Here is a 15687-nt window from a genome sequence, read left to right as displayed (position 1 = left end):
AGGATAATGCCCCAAGTCACATGACATCATCTCATACAGGACAATAAGGTCACTGGACTCCAATGGCCTCCACAGTCACCAGATCTAATCCAATAGATCACCGCTGGGATGTGGTGGAATCGGAGATTCTCATCATGGATCCGACAAATCTACAGCAACTGTGCGATGTTATCATGTCCATATGGAAGAACTGTGTGATGTCATCATGTCCATATGGAGGAACTGTGTGATGTCATCATATCCATATGGAGGAACTGTGTGATGTCATCATGTCTATATGGAAGAACTGTGTGATGTCATCATGTCCATATAGAATAACTGTGTGATGTCATCATGTCTATATGGAAGAACTGTGTGATGTCATCATGTCCATATGGAGGAACTGTGTGATGTCATCATGTCCATATGGAAGAACTGTGTGATGTCATCATGTCCATATGGAGGAACTGTGTGATGTCATCATATCCATATGGAGGAACTGTGTGATGTCATCATGTCTATATGGAAGAACTGTGTGATGTCATCATGTCCATATAGAATAACTGTGTGATGTCATCATGTCTATATGGAAGAACTGTGTGATGTCATCATGTCCATATGGAGGAACTGTGTGATGTCATCATGTCCATATGGAGGAACTGTGTGATGTCATCATGTCCATATGGAGAAACTGTGTGATGTCATCATGTCCATATGGAGGAACTGTGTGATGTCATCATGTCCATATGGAGGAACTGTGTGATGTCATCATGTCCATATGGAGGAACTGTGTGATGTCATCATGTCCATATGGAGGAACTGTGTGATGTCATCATGTCCATATATATGGATGAACTGTGTGATGTCATCATGTCCATATATATGGATGAACTGTGTGATGTCATCATGTCCATATATATGGTTGAACTGTGTGATGTCATCATGCCCATACGGAGGGAAATCTATGAGGAATATTTTCAGCCCCTTGTAGAAAGTATAACACTGAGAATGAAGGCAAAAGGGGGTTCAACCCAGGACTAGCAAAGTGTACCTAATAAAGTGGCCAGTGAGTCCTTTTTTTTTTTTTTTCTACATATCGTAAGGACTTAAGTCCTTTTGTAAGGGGTGTCTCACCAGTGGAGGCTGCCTGTATTTGAAGCACTGGTGTATCGATTGGCCATAACATTATAAGATAGATCATTTTTGGAATCATATACAAAGTTCAAAGTGTATTTAATGGTTTATGAATTTTTTATTTAAGATTTTTTTATTGAAAATAAACTATAAATACAATATATCAAATGTTCAACTAAAATATTTTGTGAAAATAAACATAACACAAATATGTCTTTACATACACAGCTTATAATAAATACTCAATAAAATAAATAAAGAACTTCAAAACGACTTGTCATATTGGTGTAAAATATTCATACAATCTTATTGGAATACAGACTTACAAAAATAGTTTTCGTTTTAACCCTTAAAGGGGTACTCCACTGGCCAGTATTCGGAACTAAATGTTCCGAATGCTGTGTTAGCTCTGCGGGGGCCAGCCACGCCCCCTGTGACATCACAACCATGCCCCCTCGATGCAAGTCTATGGGAGGGGGTGTGACTGCCGTCACACCCCCTCCAATAGACTTGCATTGAGGGGGCGTGGTCAGAATGCCATAAGGGGGTGTGAACGGGCATCGCGAGGGGGGCGTTGCCGACCCCCGCAGCGCAAACACAGCGTTCAGAACATTTAGTAGCCAATTAGCCAATGGAGTCCGCCATTCAGCAAAGTGAATGGAGAGGAGTGTCAGGACCCTGTTAGTGTCCATAATTGTATACAACTATGCCCGATACGGCAGCTCAGCCTCATTGCTCTGCCCATCAGCGAAGGTCCTAGGAATCGATCCTCCATGATCCCAGAAAACCATTTGAAATTTCAGACATGGTTATTACAAGATGCTTGGTCCTTCTTCTTCTGTTGTTTGAACTGCTGTTGGGTCATTTTTTGTCCACCCGCCTCTGTATGATGAATAGGGGTTGCTTTATTTCATGATGTTGGCGGACCCGCATTTCATACACATAATGCACTTAATAATCTGTAAATTGATTGGAAATCAGAAAGTAGTTAGTCACAGACTGGTGGTAGAGGAAGTGTTAAATCCATTAAAGGGGTATTCCGCCCCTAGGCATCTTATCCCCTATCCAAAGAAAGGGGAAAACATCTTCGCTGCGGCACCCCATACATCCGGTGCACGGAGCGAACTTCAGATAACTGGTGATGTAGCGCTGGAGGCTCGTGATGTCACAGCCACCCCCTCAATGAAAGTCTATGGGAGGGGGCGTGACGGACGTCACGCCCCCTCCCATAGCCTTGCATTGAGGGGGCGTGGTCGTGACGTCATGAGGAGCGTGGCCGTGACATTGCGAGCCTCTGGTGCTACACCAGAGCACGGGCGCAGCAGTTAGATCTTGGGGGTCGCAGTGGCGGGACCCCCTCGATCAGACATCTTATCCCCTATCCCTTGAATAGGGGATAAGACGTCTAGGGGCAGAGTACCCCTTTAATCACTATAATACACTGTGCCAGATAAGATAACGATTGCAACTTCTGTCAGTCACACACCAAAAATCAACAGCATGGAAGACATTACACAGCAGTACTAAGCAGTGTCTCTTCCTATTTTATTTTACTACATTTTTACATAGTACAAAAGAGGTCCTTCTCCTCCCCCTCTTCTCTTCATTGACTTTTATGGGCAGCAGTTGTAACCTGATCCCTTTTAGTGATACTTTCCCTTTCTGAAGATGATTGAGTGATCAGTGCAGGAAGAACAGGGTGGAGGAAAGGAGTCTGCTGAGTGGAGAAAGAGACATTTTACTTTTCGAAGATATACTACAAAATGATAGTTATGATTTAATGCAGAGCTTTTCAAAATGTGTGCAGTGACACATTAGTGTCGCAGGACTGTCTCTCAGCAGCTGCCACTGGTCACTGGGCACTGTGCTGCTGAATTTCGAACTGGCAGGCGGCGTGATCTGCAATGGCTCCCAGAACTGACGAGTGATGCCACTGATGTTGTGCCTAAGGAACGGATCAGGTGGCCATCTAGCCTGTACTTGTCGGTACAGGACTGAAAGACACAGGTCAGGTGGGAATGGAATGGCATAGGGAATTATCAATAAGGCACAGGGTCTAATAAAGGGGGTGATGAAGTGGGTAATGAAGTGGCACAAGGGGTGATGAAGGGCGATAATATGGCACAGGGGGTGATAAAGTGGCACGATGGGATGAATAAGGGAGTGATAAAGTGTAACAAGGGGTGATAAAGGGGGTGATGATATGTCACAAGGGGTGATGAAAGGGGGAGGAAATGGCACAGGGGGCGATAGAGGGGGTGATTAAATGGCACAGGGGTGTAGCAGCACATTTGTAATGCCCATACTGGATACAGGTATTATGTGATGTGTCGTAGGACGCACAACGCCATACATTCAATTGAAGGAGTGTGTAAAAAAAACTATGTATGTCTAAAGGGTGTGTCACCAACATGAAAAGTTTGGAAAGCACTGATTTAATTAAATAATGACAATGAAAGACTCACCGAGAATAATATAAACATCAGGATGGGTGTAATGATTGAAACCCCCAATGCAATGAGAAGTCTTCCATACCATGGCAAGTAGGGTCTTTTAGGCACTGTGTAGAACAATCATAGATAAGTACTAGGTCCAATGGTGCAAGAACATTTCATTTTCGGATTAGTATCAATTAGTATTGTACGCAAGACTACAGAAAGGTAACACTTTAGGTTAAATAAAAAATTTGTGAAAAAAATATTTCTTAAATGTTACCACAAAGTACTTAGTGACACCAAATAGACAGCCCTTTCTATGTTTTTGCAAATCATTGTGAGGATGAGTGACTGGCATGCTTAAAAATGGTATAAACTTTTACTAGTAGTACAATCATGCAATTGTTATTTCAGATTTGCCCTAACCATTTCCCCCAAATGGTCTTCTAAAGGGGTTTTATTAAAGAAGAGAGACAAAATATAAGGCTATAAAGGAACTGAAAACCCTTCACAGAACAAACAAAATCAAAAGAGATGGTTACTTAAAGGGGTACTTTTCAATCTCCGGGCCAGCACCCCGGGCATTCTAAAGACTTATGTGCAGAATGCTGGCTTCGGTCAGGCATGGTCGTGACATCACACCACATACTCTCCATTCATGTCTATGGGAAAGAGCGTGGTGGCCGCTACGCCCCCTCCCATAGACATAAATGGAGAGGATGTGGTGTGATGTCACGACCACAGCCGCCCAAAGCCAGCATTCTGCACATAAATATTCAGAACACCGGGTTGCCGGCCCGGAGATCGTGGTGGGTCTGAGCGTTGGGATAAGATGTCTAGGGGCAGAGTACCTCTTAAAGAAAAGACAAAGTAGGGGTCTAGCCTTTTTTTTTTTTTTACTGCTAATTGGCAGGGTCTCTTAGGTGATGGAAGAGCAGGTAGAGCAGTTAAAATAAAGAGAATAGTTAGTAAAATAACAATAATAATAAGAATACATGCACAAAAATGTAACCCTATTAGTTATGTATTAGTCCAACCTGTAACAGCATAAAATGTTAAACATATCTGTTAATATGATATAATACAGAAAGCACAGGTTATTGTTAAATGGTGCGGTGGTTAAAAGTTGTTGTTTAGTTAGTGGTTTTTAATAATGCCTTTATCCAGTTATTAAATAAAGTTAGTCCAGAAACCAACAGGAAAGCTTTATTAGTTAGTTATATTAGACCATAGTTATTAGTTATCGTAAAATCCTAAATCATGTGGATGTCTGTGGTTAGTTGTTTAAACTATGTTCCACTTACTGTTGTTGTTCGCTGTAGTGTTGGTCTGTTGTGTCGATGAATTTGTTGTGGTGCTATATATAATAGACGTCATAATGTAGGAATAATTTTTTAGGTTGTTTAACGTTGTCATCGATTCACCATCAGTTTGGATGGATGAGGACATTTTACTACTTTGTGTGGTAGTTGGGATAGTTGTTCTATCAGTTGACCTTGTGTTGTCTATTCTAGATGTAAAGACTGAAGCAGTTGATGAATTTGTGTATTTTGAGGTATTAGGAACAATTGGTGTAATAATGTAGGATGCATTCGTAAAGTCGTTTGGGCTCAATGTTGTTTTAGAACCTCCATAGCTCATTGTTCTACGTGTGGTAGTTGGAAAAATTGTGGTATCAGATGTTTTGTCTATTTTAGATGTGAAGACTGAAGTAGTTGATGAATTCAAGTTTTTCAAAGTATTAGGATCAATTGATGTAATAATATATGATGTATTCTTAAAGTCATTTGAGCTCAATGTTGTTTTAGATCCGCCATTACTCTGTTTGGGAGAGGACATTCTTCTACTTTGTGTGGTAGTTAGGATAGTTGTTGTATTAGTTGGCCTTGTTTTGTCTATTCTAGATGTGAGGACTGAAGTAGTTGATGAATCCGTGGTATTGGAGGTATTGGGAACAATTGATGTGATAATGTATGATGTATTCCTAAAGTCATTTGGGCTCAAGGTTGTTTTAGATCCTCTATTATTCTGGGTAGAAGAGGATGTTTTTCTACTGTATGTGGGGGTTGGGATAGATGTTGTATCAGATGATTTTGTTTTATCTGTTCTAGATGTGAAGATTGAAGTAGTTGATGAATTAATGTTCTTTGAGGTATTAGGAACAATTGATGTGATAATGTATGATGTATTCCTCAAGTCATTTGGGTTTAATGTTGTTTTAGATCCACCATTACTCTGTGTGGAAGAGGATATTCTTCGTCTTTGTGTGGTAGTTGGGATAGTTGTTGTATCAGATAGCCTTGTTTTGTCTATTCCGGATGTGAAGACTGAAGCAGTTGATACATTTGTGTACTTCAAGGTGTTAGAAACAATTGTTGTGATAATGTATGATGTATTCTGGAAGTAATTGGGGCTCAATGTTGTTTTAGATCCCCCATTACTCTGCGTGGAAGAGGACATTCTTCTACTTTGCGTGATAGGTGTGTTAATTGTTGTATGAAATGACCTTGTTTTGTCCATGCTAGATGTGAAGACTGAAGTAGGTGATGAATTCATGTTCTTTGAGATATTAGAAACAATTGATGTCATAATGTATGATGTATTCTTGAAGTCATTTGGGCTCAATGTTGTTTTAGATCCTCCATTATTCTGGGTTGAATAGGAAATTCTTCTACTTTGTGAGGTGGGTGGGATAGTTGTTGTATTGGATGACCTTGTTTTGTCTATTCTAGATGTGAAGACTGAAGTGGTTGATGAATTCATGGTCTTTGACGTATTGGGAACAATTGATGTGATAACGTAAGATGTATTCCTAAAGTCATTTGGGCTTAATGTTGTTTTAGAGCCTCCATTATTCTGGGTGGTATAGGGCATTCTTCTACTTTGTGTGGTAGTTGGGATAGTTGTATCAGATGACCTTGTTTTTTCTATTCTAGATGTGAAGACTGAAATAGTTGATGTATCGGTGGTCTTGGATGTATTGGGAACAATTGATGTGGTAACGTATGATGTATTCCTAAAGTCATTTGGGTTTAATGTTGTTTTAGATCCTCCATTGTTCTGGGTAGAAAAGGATATTCTTCTACTGTATGTGGTGGATGGGATAGTTGTTGTATCAGATGATCTTGTTTTGTCTATTCCAGATGTGAATACTAAAGTAGGTGATGAATTCATGTTCTTTGAGATATTAGAAACAATTGATGTGATAATATATGATGTATTCTTGAAGTCATTCGAGCTCAATGTTGTTTTATATCCTCCATTACTCTGTGTGGTATAGGGCATTCTTCTACTTTGTGTGGTAGTTGGGATAGTTGTTGTATTGGATGATCTTGTTTTGTCTATTCTGGTTATGAAGACTGAAGTAGTTGATAAATTCCTGGTCTCTGAGGTATTAAGAACAATTGATGTGATACTGTATGATGTGTTCTTGAAGTCATTCGAGCTCAAAGTTGTTTTAGATCCACCATTACTTTGGGTGGAAGAGAACATTCTTCTACTTTGTGTGGTAGTTGGGATAGGTGTTGTATCAGATGACCTTGTTTTGTCTATTCTAGATGTGAAGACTGAAGTGGTTGATGAATTCATGTTCTTTGACGTATTGGGAACAATTGATGTGATTATGTAAGATGTATTCCTAAAGTCATTTGGGTTTAATGTTGTTTTAGATCCTCCATTATTCTGGGTAGAAGAGGATATTCTTGTACTTTGTGTGGTAGTTGGGATAGTTGTTATATCAGATGACCTTGTTTTGTCTATTCTAGATGTGAAGACCAAAGTGGTTGATGAATTTGTGGTCTTTGAGGTATTGGGAACAATTGATGTGACAATGTATGATGTATTCTTGAAGTCATTTGGGCTTAATGTTGTTTTAGATACTCCATTACTCTGGGTGGAAGAAAACATTCTTGTACTTTGTGTGGTAGTAGAGATAGTTTTTGTATCAGATGGACTTGTTTTGGCTATTCTTCTTGTTGAGTTTGAAGTAGTTGATGGATTAATGGTCGTTGAGGTATTAGGAACAATTGATGTGATAATGTATGATGTATTGCTATAGTCATTTGGTTTTAATGTTGTTTTAGATCCTCCATTACTCTGGGTGGGAAAGGACATTTGTGTGGTAGTTGGGATAGTTGTCGTATCAGATAAACTTGTTTTGTCTATTGTAGATGTGAAGACTGAAGCAGATGATGCATTTATAGTTTTTGAGGAATTAGAAACCATTGATGTGATCATGTATAATGTATTCCTAAAGTCATTTGGGTTCAATGTTGTTTTAGATCCTCCATTACTCTGAGTGGAAGAGGACATTCTTCTACTTTGTGTGATAGTTGGGATAGTTGTTGTATTTGCTGGTTTTGTTTCTTCTACACCAGTTGTGAAGACAGATTTACTTGATGAGTTTATATTATTTGTGCTATTTGTAGTAGATTGTATTTGTGTTATCATGGTATTCCTTGTAGGTGAAGTGAAGGTTTTTACAACGGTACTTCCCAAACTGCTTTTGGCAAAGGCTGAGGTTGTAGATAACCTTGGGGAACTGTGTTGTGTATAGGCCACCATTATACTACTGTTGGGAGTACTGGTTGTTTGGGCTTCTGTGGTTTCAGATATAGTTGGGATTTTTGTTGTTAAAGAAGCTAAACTAATCCTAGGGTTGGGTGTTCTGGTAAGAGATGTCTGCCCAGTAACATCTGTTACAGGAGTTAGGTTTTTACTAGTCTGCGAGAGAGTGGATGTTGTACTGGTTCCTGTCTTTATCTCTTCTGTAGATTTTATATTACTGCTACTGGACTGTGGCATTGTGATTGTGAGTTTTATTAAGGTATTTCTTGTATCTTGCATTGTAGGTGTGACCTCTGTACTGGATCCACTAATGGCAGAGACTATCTTAGTTTTGGAAATGGAATATACAGTACTTGTTGAAGCCATAGTTTTTCCAGAGTTTTGGCCAGTAGTTTCTGTAATTTTGCTTTCTGTGGTAGATGATTTTGAGGTAGATTTTCTATTGGTGAATTCTGGGCTCATCCTTGTTGCGGTGGATTCAGTATTAGACTTTGTGGTGCTTTTCATGGACCTTGTGTTGGAAGTTCGGATGCTGTCAAATGTTGGACTTGCCCCTGTAGGTATAAGATTTATTGTGTTCTTAATATCATTAGTTGTAGTCCTTCCAATACTCGTTGAGCTGGTAGATCCTATGGTAATATCTGTAATACTAGTTTCTGTTGTGACTGTTGTTGTAGTGGTGCCTGCACTGGATTTAGATACAAATTCCTTAGATACAGATTCATTTGAGGTTAGTGTAGTAGAGGCAACATTAGACTGTGTTGTGTTAGTATTTGTATTCATCCCAGTGGTCATTTCAGTGCTGGACTTCATGGTTCCTTCCTTGGTTCCAGCTGTTGAAGATTCCATTGTCGGTTCTGTAAAGGTTTCTGTAGTGGCCGGAACTGTCTGTGAGGTAGTGTATTCTGGACTGGTGCTGGGAAGTTTTACTGTGGTAACAATGGTTTAGACATTTAGCCATTAACATGAACATTTTCAACTTATTCTATGTCGGGATGGGTATTAATTGAAGTATGAAGTATAGTAATAATTGAAGTCTGAACTTTTTTTTCTAGTAGTCAACCAACATCTTCTGAGATAAGCACCAAAAAAAAATGTAGATTTTTCCCCTAGATCATTCCTGTGGCTAAATATTTCTTTTTAATTTATTAAAGGGGTATTCTGGCTTTATACGTATTATCCCCTATCCAAAGGATGATAAGATGTATGATTGCAGGGTCCCGCCACTGGGACCCCAGCGATCTCGGTGCAGCCCCTGGCCTTCCATGCCGGGCACCTCCTCCGAGACATGAAGGGACCCCTGCGATCATACATCTTATTCTCTCTCCTTTGGAAAGGCAAAAAGATGTATAAAGCCGGAATACCCGTTTAAGTTATATTATAATATCTACTCTCAGTTTTTCTATATCTGATAAACTTATCGTAGGTCCCATTCAAATTGCATTTAATATTCCTTTGGGGTGAACTTAGGAGGACGGCAACTGTATACAGTAGAATACATTACTAGCTCCCATAAGAAGGCATTGGGGTCTCTAATGGGCTATTTGTAAAAAATGGACATACATGGACAGTAATATCATCAGAGCTTCCCTGGAAATGTCTTTCTATGTTCCTTCTATGCCCCTTGACACACATTATAATTCAAAATGTATGTTGTAGGGCTGTAAGCAATACTATCCCTCTTAAAGGGGCACTCCACTGCTAGACATGTTATGGATAACATGTCTGATCACGGGGGGTCCGTCCGCTGGGGACCCCCACGATCTCTGCCATGAAACCCTAGTCATCTGGTGCAGTGCAGTGTTGGATGACTGGCGAACACAGCCCTCTATTCATGTCTATGGGAGGAGGCATGACGGCTGTGTACTAGCCGTTACGTCCCCTCCCATAGACATGAATGGAGGAGGCGTGGTGTGACGTCACGATCACGGAAGCCCCAGGCTTCCATGACCGTAGTGCCGCAGTGCCGCAGTGCCGGCCTGGAGATCAGACATGTTAACAGACATGTAATCCCCTATCCTTTGCATGGGGATAACATGTTTAGGAGTGGAGTACCCCTTTAAAGGAGCTTACAAGGATAAGAGGAAAGAGATCCCTGCATTTCCTTCTCAGGAAACCCTAGTAATAGTATTCAAAAATGAAGAAGATGTGATTTCTCTATTAGGATTTCAACCTGTAACAATCTTCTTTATTTCTCCATAAGAAAGGGGGCACTAAGGGCTAATTCATCTCTAAATAAAGTTCTTCTACCTGTCACACAGCTTGGATTTGTAGTTTCACAGCACCTTAAGATGCACGGGTTAGAAACCACCTTTTTGCATCACAAATTTATCAATAAAATATGATGTGTTACTGATCACTGACACCGCCAGTCTCGCCCTGTGCGGAGGAGTGGTGCTTCTGAGTGCAGATGGGTATGTTCTCCCCACATTAGGTATATTTTATCAAACAAATGTAGTTAGGTAAAAATAAAATAAAATTTAAGATTCTACACATTCACATCACAGTTAATGGAAAACATGGACTTACTGTAATCATCAGTTGTTAATGTGGTAGAATTCATGGTCAGCCCATTGGTCCTTGGTGTCATGACTGAAGTGGGTAAAGTTGTGGATGAATTTGATAAGAGTGATGCTGATAAAGATAAAACTTGATCAAATTTAACTCTAACAAAGAATGGTTAACCATGATGCCTCAGTAGTTGCTTCTTTCAGAGGTATGGAATAAGGATGCTATGGAAGAAACACTTAAAGGATAGGGGATAAGATGTCTGATAGCGTGGGTCCAGCTGCTGGACCCACCCCGCGATCTTCCGCGGCACCCCGCGTTCTAAACAAACACTGCGTTCCTGCACCAGTGGCCGTGATGTCCCGGCCACGCCCCTTGTGACATCATATCCCCCATTCATGTCTATGGGAGGGGGTGTGTTGGCTAACACGCCCCCTCCCATACACATGAAAGGAGGGGGTGTGGTGTTACGTCATGAGGGGCGTGGCCGTGACAAACAAAATGTTTTGAATGATGGAGCACTGGAGTACCCCTTTAATTTAAGCAAATTTAGATCTTTCCAAATCTGGTCTTTTGGGATTCCTTCCATGAATGTCCTGTCTTTACTGTAACTATTATATCTAATATAATGCCATTAAGGTTTTCTAATGTTCTCAAAATGTGCACCGTGATTCCGAAACAGTCCTACTCAACAGGAACAAAAGTATTTCTTGTCTATCATTTAGATGTTTAACCATGAAGGTCCTTTAAGGTGAAGGTTGCATAATACCTTACACTTTTCCCTACAATTTAGACCAAACCAGTTCTAGGTGTAGCATAGAAGGATCTGATCCCAAGGAGAGGCAGTGGCACTTATACATTGTCTTGTTTTCTGTTAATAAATCTGCAAATACATATAAGTGTAATGTCCATTTCTATGTTTTTGCCTTTTTATGTTTTGGGTTCTGGTCAGACATTGGGTTTGTGTCTCACCAGTTTTTGTGTTAATTCTCCCTGCAACGTTCTAACACTTATCCCCTATCCACAGGATAGGGGATAAGTGCTTGATCGCGGGGGGTTCGACCACTGGGATCCCCACATTAGCACTCATTGAGAGTGCTAATGCACGTGGCGTCGACCTAGAGAGGTCGATCCCCCTCCACTCCCCATACAGTTCTATGGGAGAGGCAGGGAGACGCAAACGCTGCCTCGCCGCCTCTCCCATAAAACTACATAGAGGAGGCGTGATGTTGCGGCCGGCACGCCTCCTGCACGGGAGAGCCGTGGCAGAGTCCCAGCGTTCGGACCCCCCACGATAAAACACTTATCTCCAATCCTGCGGATAGGGGATAAGTTGTTTTTGCCCGCAGATGGCCTTTAAGCCCATGAAAGCTCAGGTGTGGTTACTTAGACCCGAGCTCTGCTGGAACTCTCAGTTGGTTATTAGACCTGTACTCTGTCCATGTCTTGTTTATTATGCACCTAATTTTTGTCTGTTTAAGCAGAAATCCTGAGTTTTAACCATAGTTATCTGTCCTGTTTAATATATATAGATTTTAGCCTGCTCTGTTTTAGTACATTTGTTGGGTTTTAGTGTTTTGTATATTGGTTTTGCTTTTGCCTTGTGTTGCCTTAATCTCTGTTCACACTATGCATTATGTTAGTCCTGTTTGGATCTTGTTCATTTCTGCTACTCCTAGGATAGAATCCTGTTTCCGAGCCTTGTGCTAATCCGTCTATCTAGGAGTGAATTTTGCTGTACCCGTGTTTGCTTGTATTAAGTATTTCTATTTCCTCCTAGGCCAGTATCTTGATCACTCGGTGGAGAGTGCCTGCTGTCTAGGAGTCCCTCCTAGTGATGAGCGGCAGGGGCCATATTTGAATTTGTGATATTTCGCAAATATATGTACGAATATTCGTTCTATTCGTTCGCAAATTTCTCATATTCGCTACGTTCATTCCCTTTTTTCCCATACGAAAATTCATAATGAAATTCACATATTGTGCATGCGCAATTATATCTTTCACCTAAAAGAAGTGAGGGATCAGTGTCCTCTGGATGTGCCGATATTCACGAATATTCGCGAATATTTGCATATACAAAATATTCCACACAAACTCACACAGTAAATAATATTGGAGCCTTCTTTGGACTACAAGCTGGAAGCAGGGAGGGTTCCTCCATGTTTGGAGTGGGGTGTCTAGTGTGTTCATTATTTTGAGTCCAGTGTGAACAATGCTCTTGATTTCCTGACCCGTCTTATGTTAGTATGCTATATCCTGCCTTGCCTGTCATATATATATATATATATATATATATATATAGATATATATGTTTGTGCTTCATAGTATTCCTGTTATGTTCCTGACTTGTCCCCAACAGTTTGTTTTGTTGATTTTGATGCCCATGCACTTTAGCGCTTGGAAGGAACCGACTCCAATTTGTCGATCTGTCATTCAGGGTGGATGGGCAAGTAGGCAATGAGAGTGGTTTATAGGAACAGCTTTAGGGCTCCCTTCTCCCTGCCCCCCGTTCATGACAATTAGTTTATAAATTATCTATAGACATCAAAAAGACATCAAGTAAAAATTTTACATTTTGAGAAGATGACATAATCTTGAAGATCTTATACATGTACATTCACATCAAAGATTTGGCAGAACATGGACCTGCTGTACTCACCAGTTCTTGATGGAGTAGAGGTTGTGGTCAGCACATTGGTTCTTGGCGTCATGAATGAGGTGGGTAAAGTTGTGGATGAATTTGATAACAGTGGGGCTGATAAAGATAAAACTTGATCAAATATTACAGTTCTAGCACAGAATTGGTAGAAACTATATGATCCCTTTGTAGGAGCCTCTTCAAGGGATATGGAAATAACATTGCTATGGAGAAACCTCTTAATTTAGGAAAATTTAGATCTTTCCAAATCTGATACTTAGAACTGTCTTTTGAGTTTCCTTCCATGATTGTCGTGTCTTTCTGAAACTATTATCTATAATGTTCAGCCTGATGAAGCACACACGGACGTGAGAAACAGCTGTCGCTGATTACCTCTCCCCGTCTGCTTTGAACTACTCCCCGCAGAGTGTATGTTTTAATGCAAGATATGGAATAAAACTGAAGAATTTACTACAGTTGGTGAGTTGCCCTTTTTTCTTATCCTATTATGTGCACTGGACTGTATGCTTTCCATTGAACGTGCACCACCTATACTGTAGGAAGATTGCAGTCTAAGTTAACCCTCCATTCACTACGAGGACACTAGACCTGATCGTTTCAGTGCCAGAGAGACCAGTATTTTTGTGGCCATGTTATCTATAATGTACTGCCAATAACATTCAAAAATGTTCTGTGTGATCCTGAACCAGTCCTACTCCAATTGGAAGAAATTTATCTCTAGTTTACCATTGACATGGTCGACCAAGAAAGTCAAGGATTTGCTGTACTCACCAGTTATTGATAGGGTAGAGTTTGTGGTCAGCCGATTGGTCTTTGGCGTCATGACTGGGGTGAGTAATGTTGTTGGTGAACCTGATGACGGAGGTGCTGATAAAGATAAAACTTGATCAAATTTCATTTCTAAGAAATGATTAGTAGTTAAGGTGCCTTCCCAGGTTATGGAATTAAGAAGGATTTAAAGGGGTACTCTGCTGCTAGACATGTTATCCCCTATCCAAAAGTTAAGGGATAACATGGCTGATCGCCGGCAGCTGAGGACCCCCACGATCTCCGCTGGGGCACCCAAGTCATCCGATGCATGGAGCGAACTCCACTCTGTGCCAGATGACTGGCGATCACGGCTGTGTACTAGCCGTCATGGCCCCTCCCATAGACATGAATGGAGGGGGTGTGGCATGATGTCATGATCACGGAAGCCCCAGGCTTCTGTGACCGTAACGCCGCAGAGCTGGAACGGAGATTGCGGGGGTCCCATTGGCCGGACCCCCCGCAATCCGACATGTTATCCCCTATCCTTTGGATAGGGGATAACATGTCTATGGGCGGAGTACCCCTTTAATTTAACATTTTTCATATCTCTCTAAACCTCAGTACTTAGAAATTTCTCAGATTCTTCCAATGATTATACTAAGATTGGGCTACATGGCAACTTTAATGGCACCAAGGGTCACAAGACCAAAGATTGCCACGTTGCATCTCAGGAATCATGCTGCATTACAGCTAATGGAAATAAATGAGGTCATTTGGCAAACCAGAAGTGGCCAAAGGCATAACCAAACAGTGAAAGAAATGGAAATTATTTTTTGTCACTGTCACATGGTAGGTTTCCACAAGACCCCATTTCTTTATATTATTTGTGACATAACATATGATCCCTTCAATGCGACATGGAGGTCTTTGGTTGCAATCTTTGTTGCATTCAAATTGGACATGAAGCCCTAACATTTTGTACAACTGTGGTGCTTAAAAAAATAAAAAAAACATGATCAAGTTGAACAGTTTTAAAGGGGTACTCTGCTGCTAGACATCTTATCCCCTCTCCAAAGGAGAGGGGATAAGATGTCTGATCGCTTGGGGGTCCTGCTGCTAGGGGTCTCCCACAGCACCCGGCGTTCTAAACAAACACTGGGATCCTACGGCAGTGGTCGTGATGTCACGGCCACACCCAATTGTGACATCACGCCACCCCCCTCCATTCATGTCTATGGAGGGGGCGTGTCGGATGACACGCCCCCTCCTATAGACATGAATGGAGGGGCATGACGTGACATCACGAGGGAGCGTGGTTGTGACGTCACGATAAGGCCCTCCGGCTCCGAGCGTTCTGTACAAAATGTTCAGAATGCTGGAGTACCGGAGTACCCCTTTAAGGATCGGAATAAACAATAAGATATTATCAGAAGGAAGTTCTACCTGCGTTGTATTTCTCTTTGTAATCTCCCTATATAAATATCCCTCCTCCAACAAGAAGAACATTTTATCCATACTGCCGATAACATGGTTGTCCTTGACAGTCAGCTCGAGAAGGGGTCCTAGGACATGCCCTGGGAAGCTTACTAGAAACATTTCTCTATGGACACATCTACAAGGATAGGTTAAACCGGTTGTCCCAAATCCTTACCA

The 15687-nt window shown here is 41.1% G+C and overlaps 1 protein-coding gene across 1 annotated transcript in view; it reads right to left on the bottom strand.

Annotated features, from left to right (window-relative positions):
* Nucleotides 1–2576: 2576 nt before the first annotated feature.
* The window catches only part of LOC130291994 (mucin-2-like), a 66085-nt gene continuing 52974 nt past the window's right edge, over nt 2577–15687 (bottom strand). Inside the window, exons 22-27 of the mRNA XM_056541425.1 lie at nt 14056–14151; nt 13285–13380; nt 10644–10706; nt 4853–9043; nt 3579–3673; nt 2577–2827 (exon numbers count right to left, since the gene is read on the bottom strand). Of these exons, the coding sequence (XP_056397400.1) occupies nt 2717–2827; nt 3579–3673; nt 4853–9043; nt 10644–10706; nt 13285–13380; nt 14056–14151 (4652 nt within the window). The 3' untranslated portion in view covers nt 2577–2716. The remainder of the gene's footprint in view (nt 2828–3578; nt 3674–4852; nt 9044–10643; nt 10707–13284; nt 13381–14055; nt 14152–15687) is intronic.

This window comes from Hyla sarda, chromosome 9 (genome assembly GCF_029499605.1).
Source record: "Hyla sarda isolate aHylSar1 chromosome 9, aHylSar1.hap1, whole genome shotgun sequence".
Lineage (NCBI taxonomy): Eukaryota > Metazoa > Chordata > Amphibia > Anura > Hylidae > Hyla > Hyla sarda.
The sequence above is the reverse complement of the archived record's forward strand: the minus strand, read 5'-3'. Positions and strand labels throughout refer to the sequence as shown.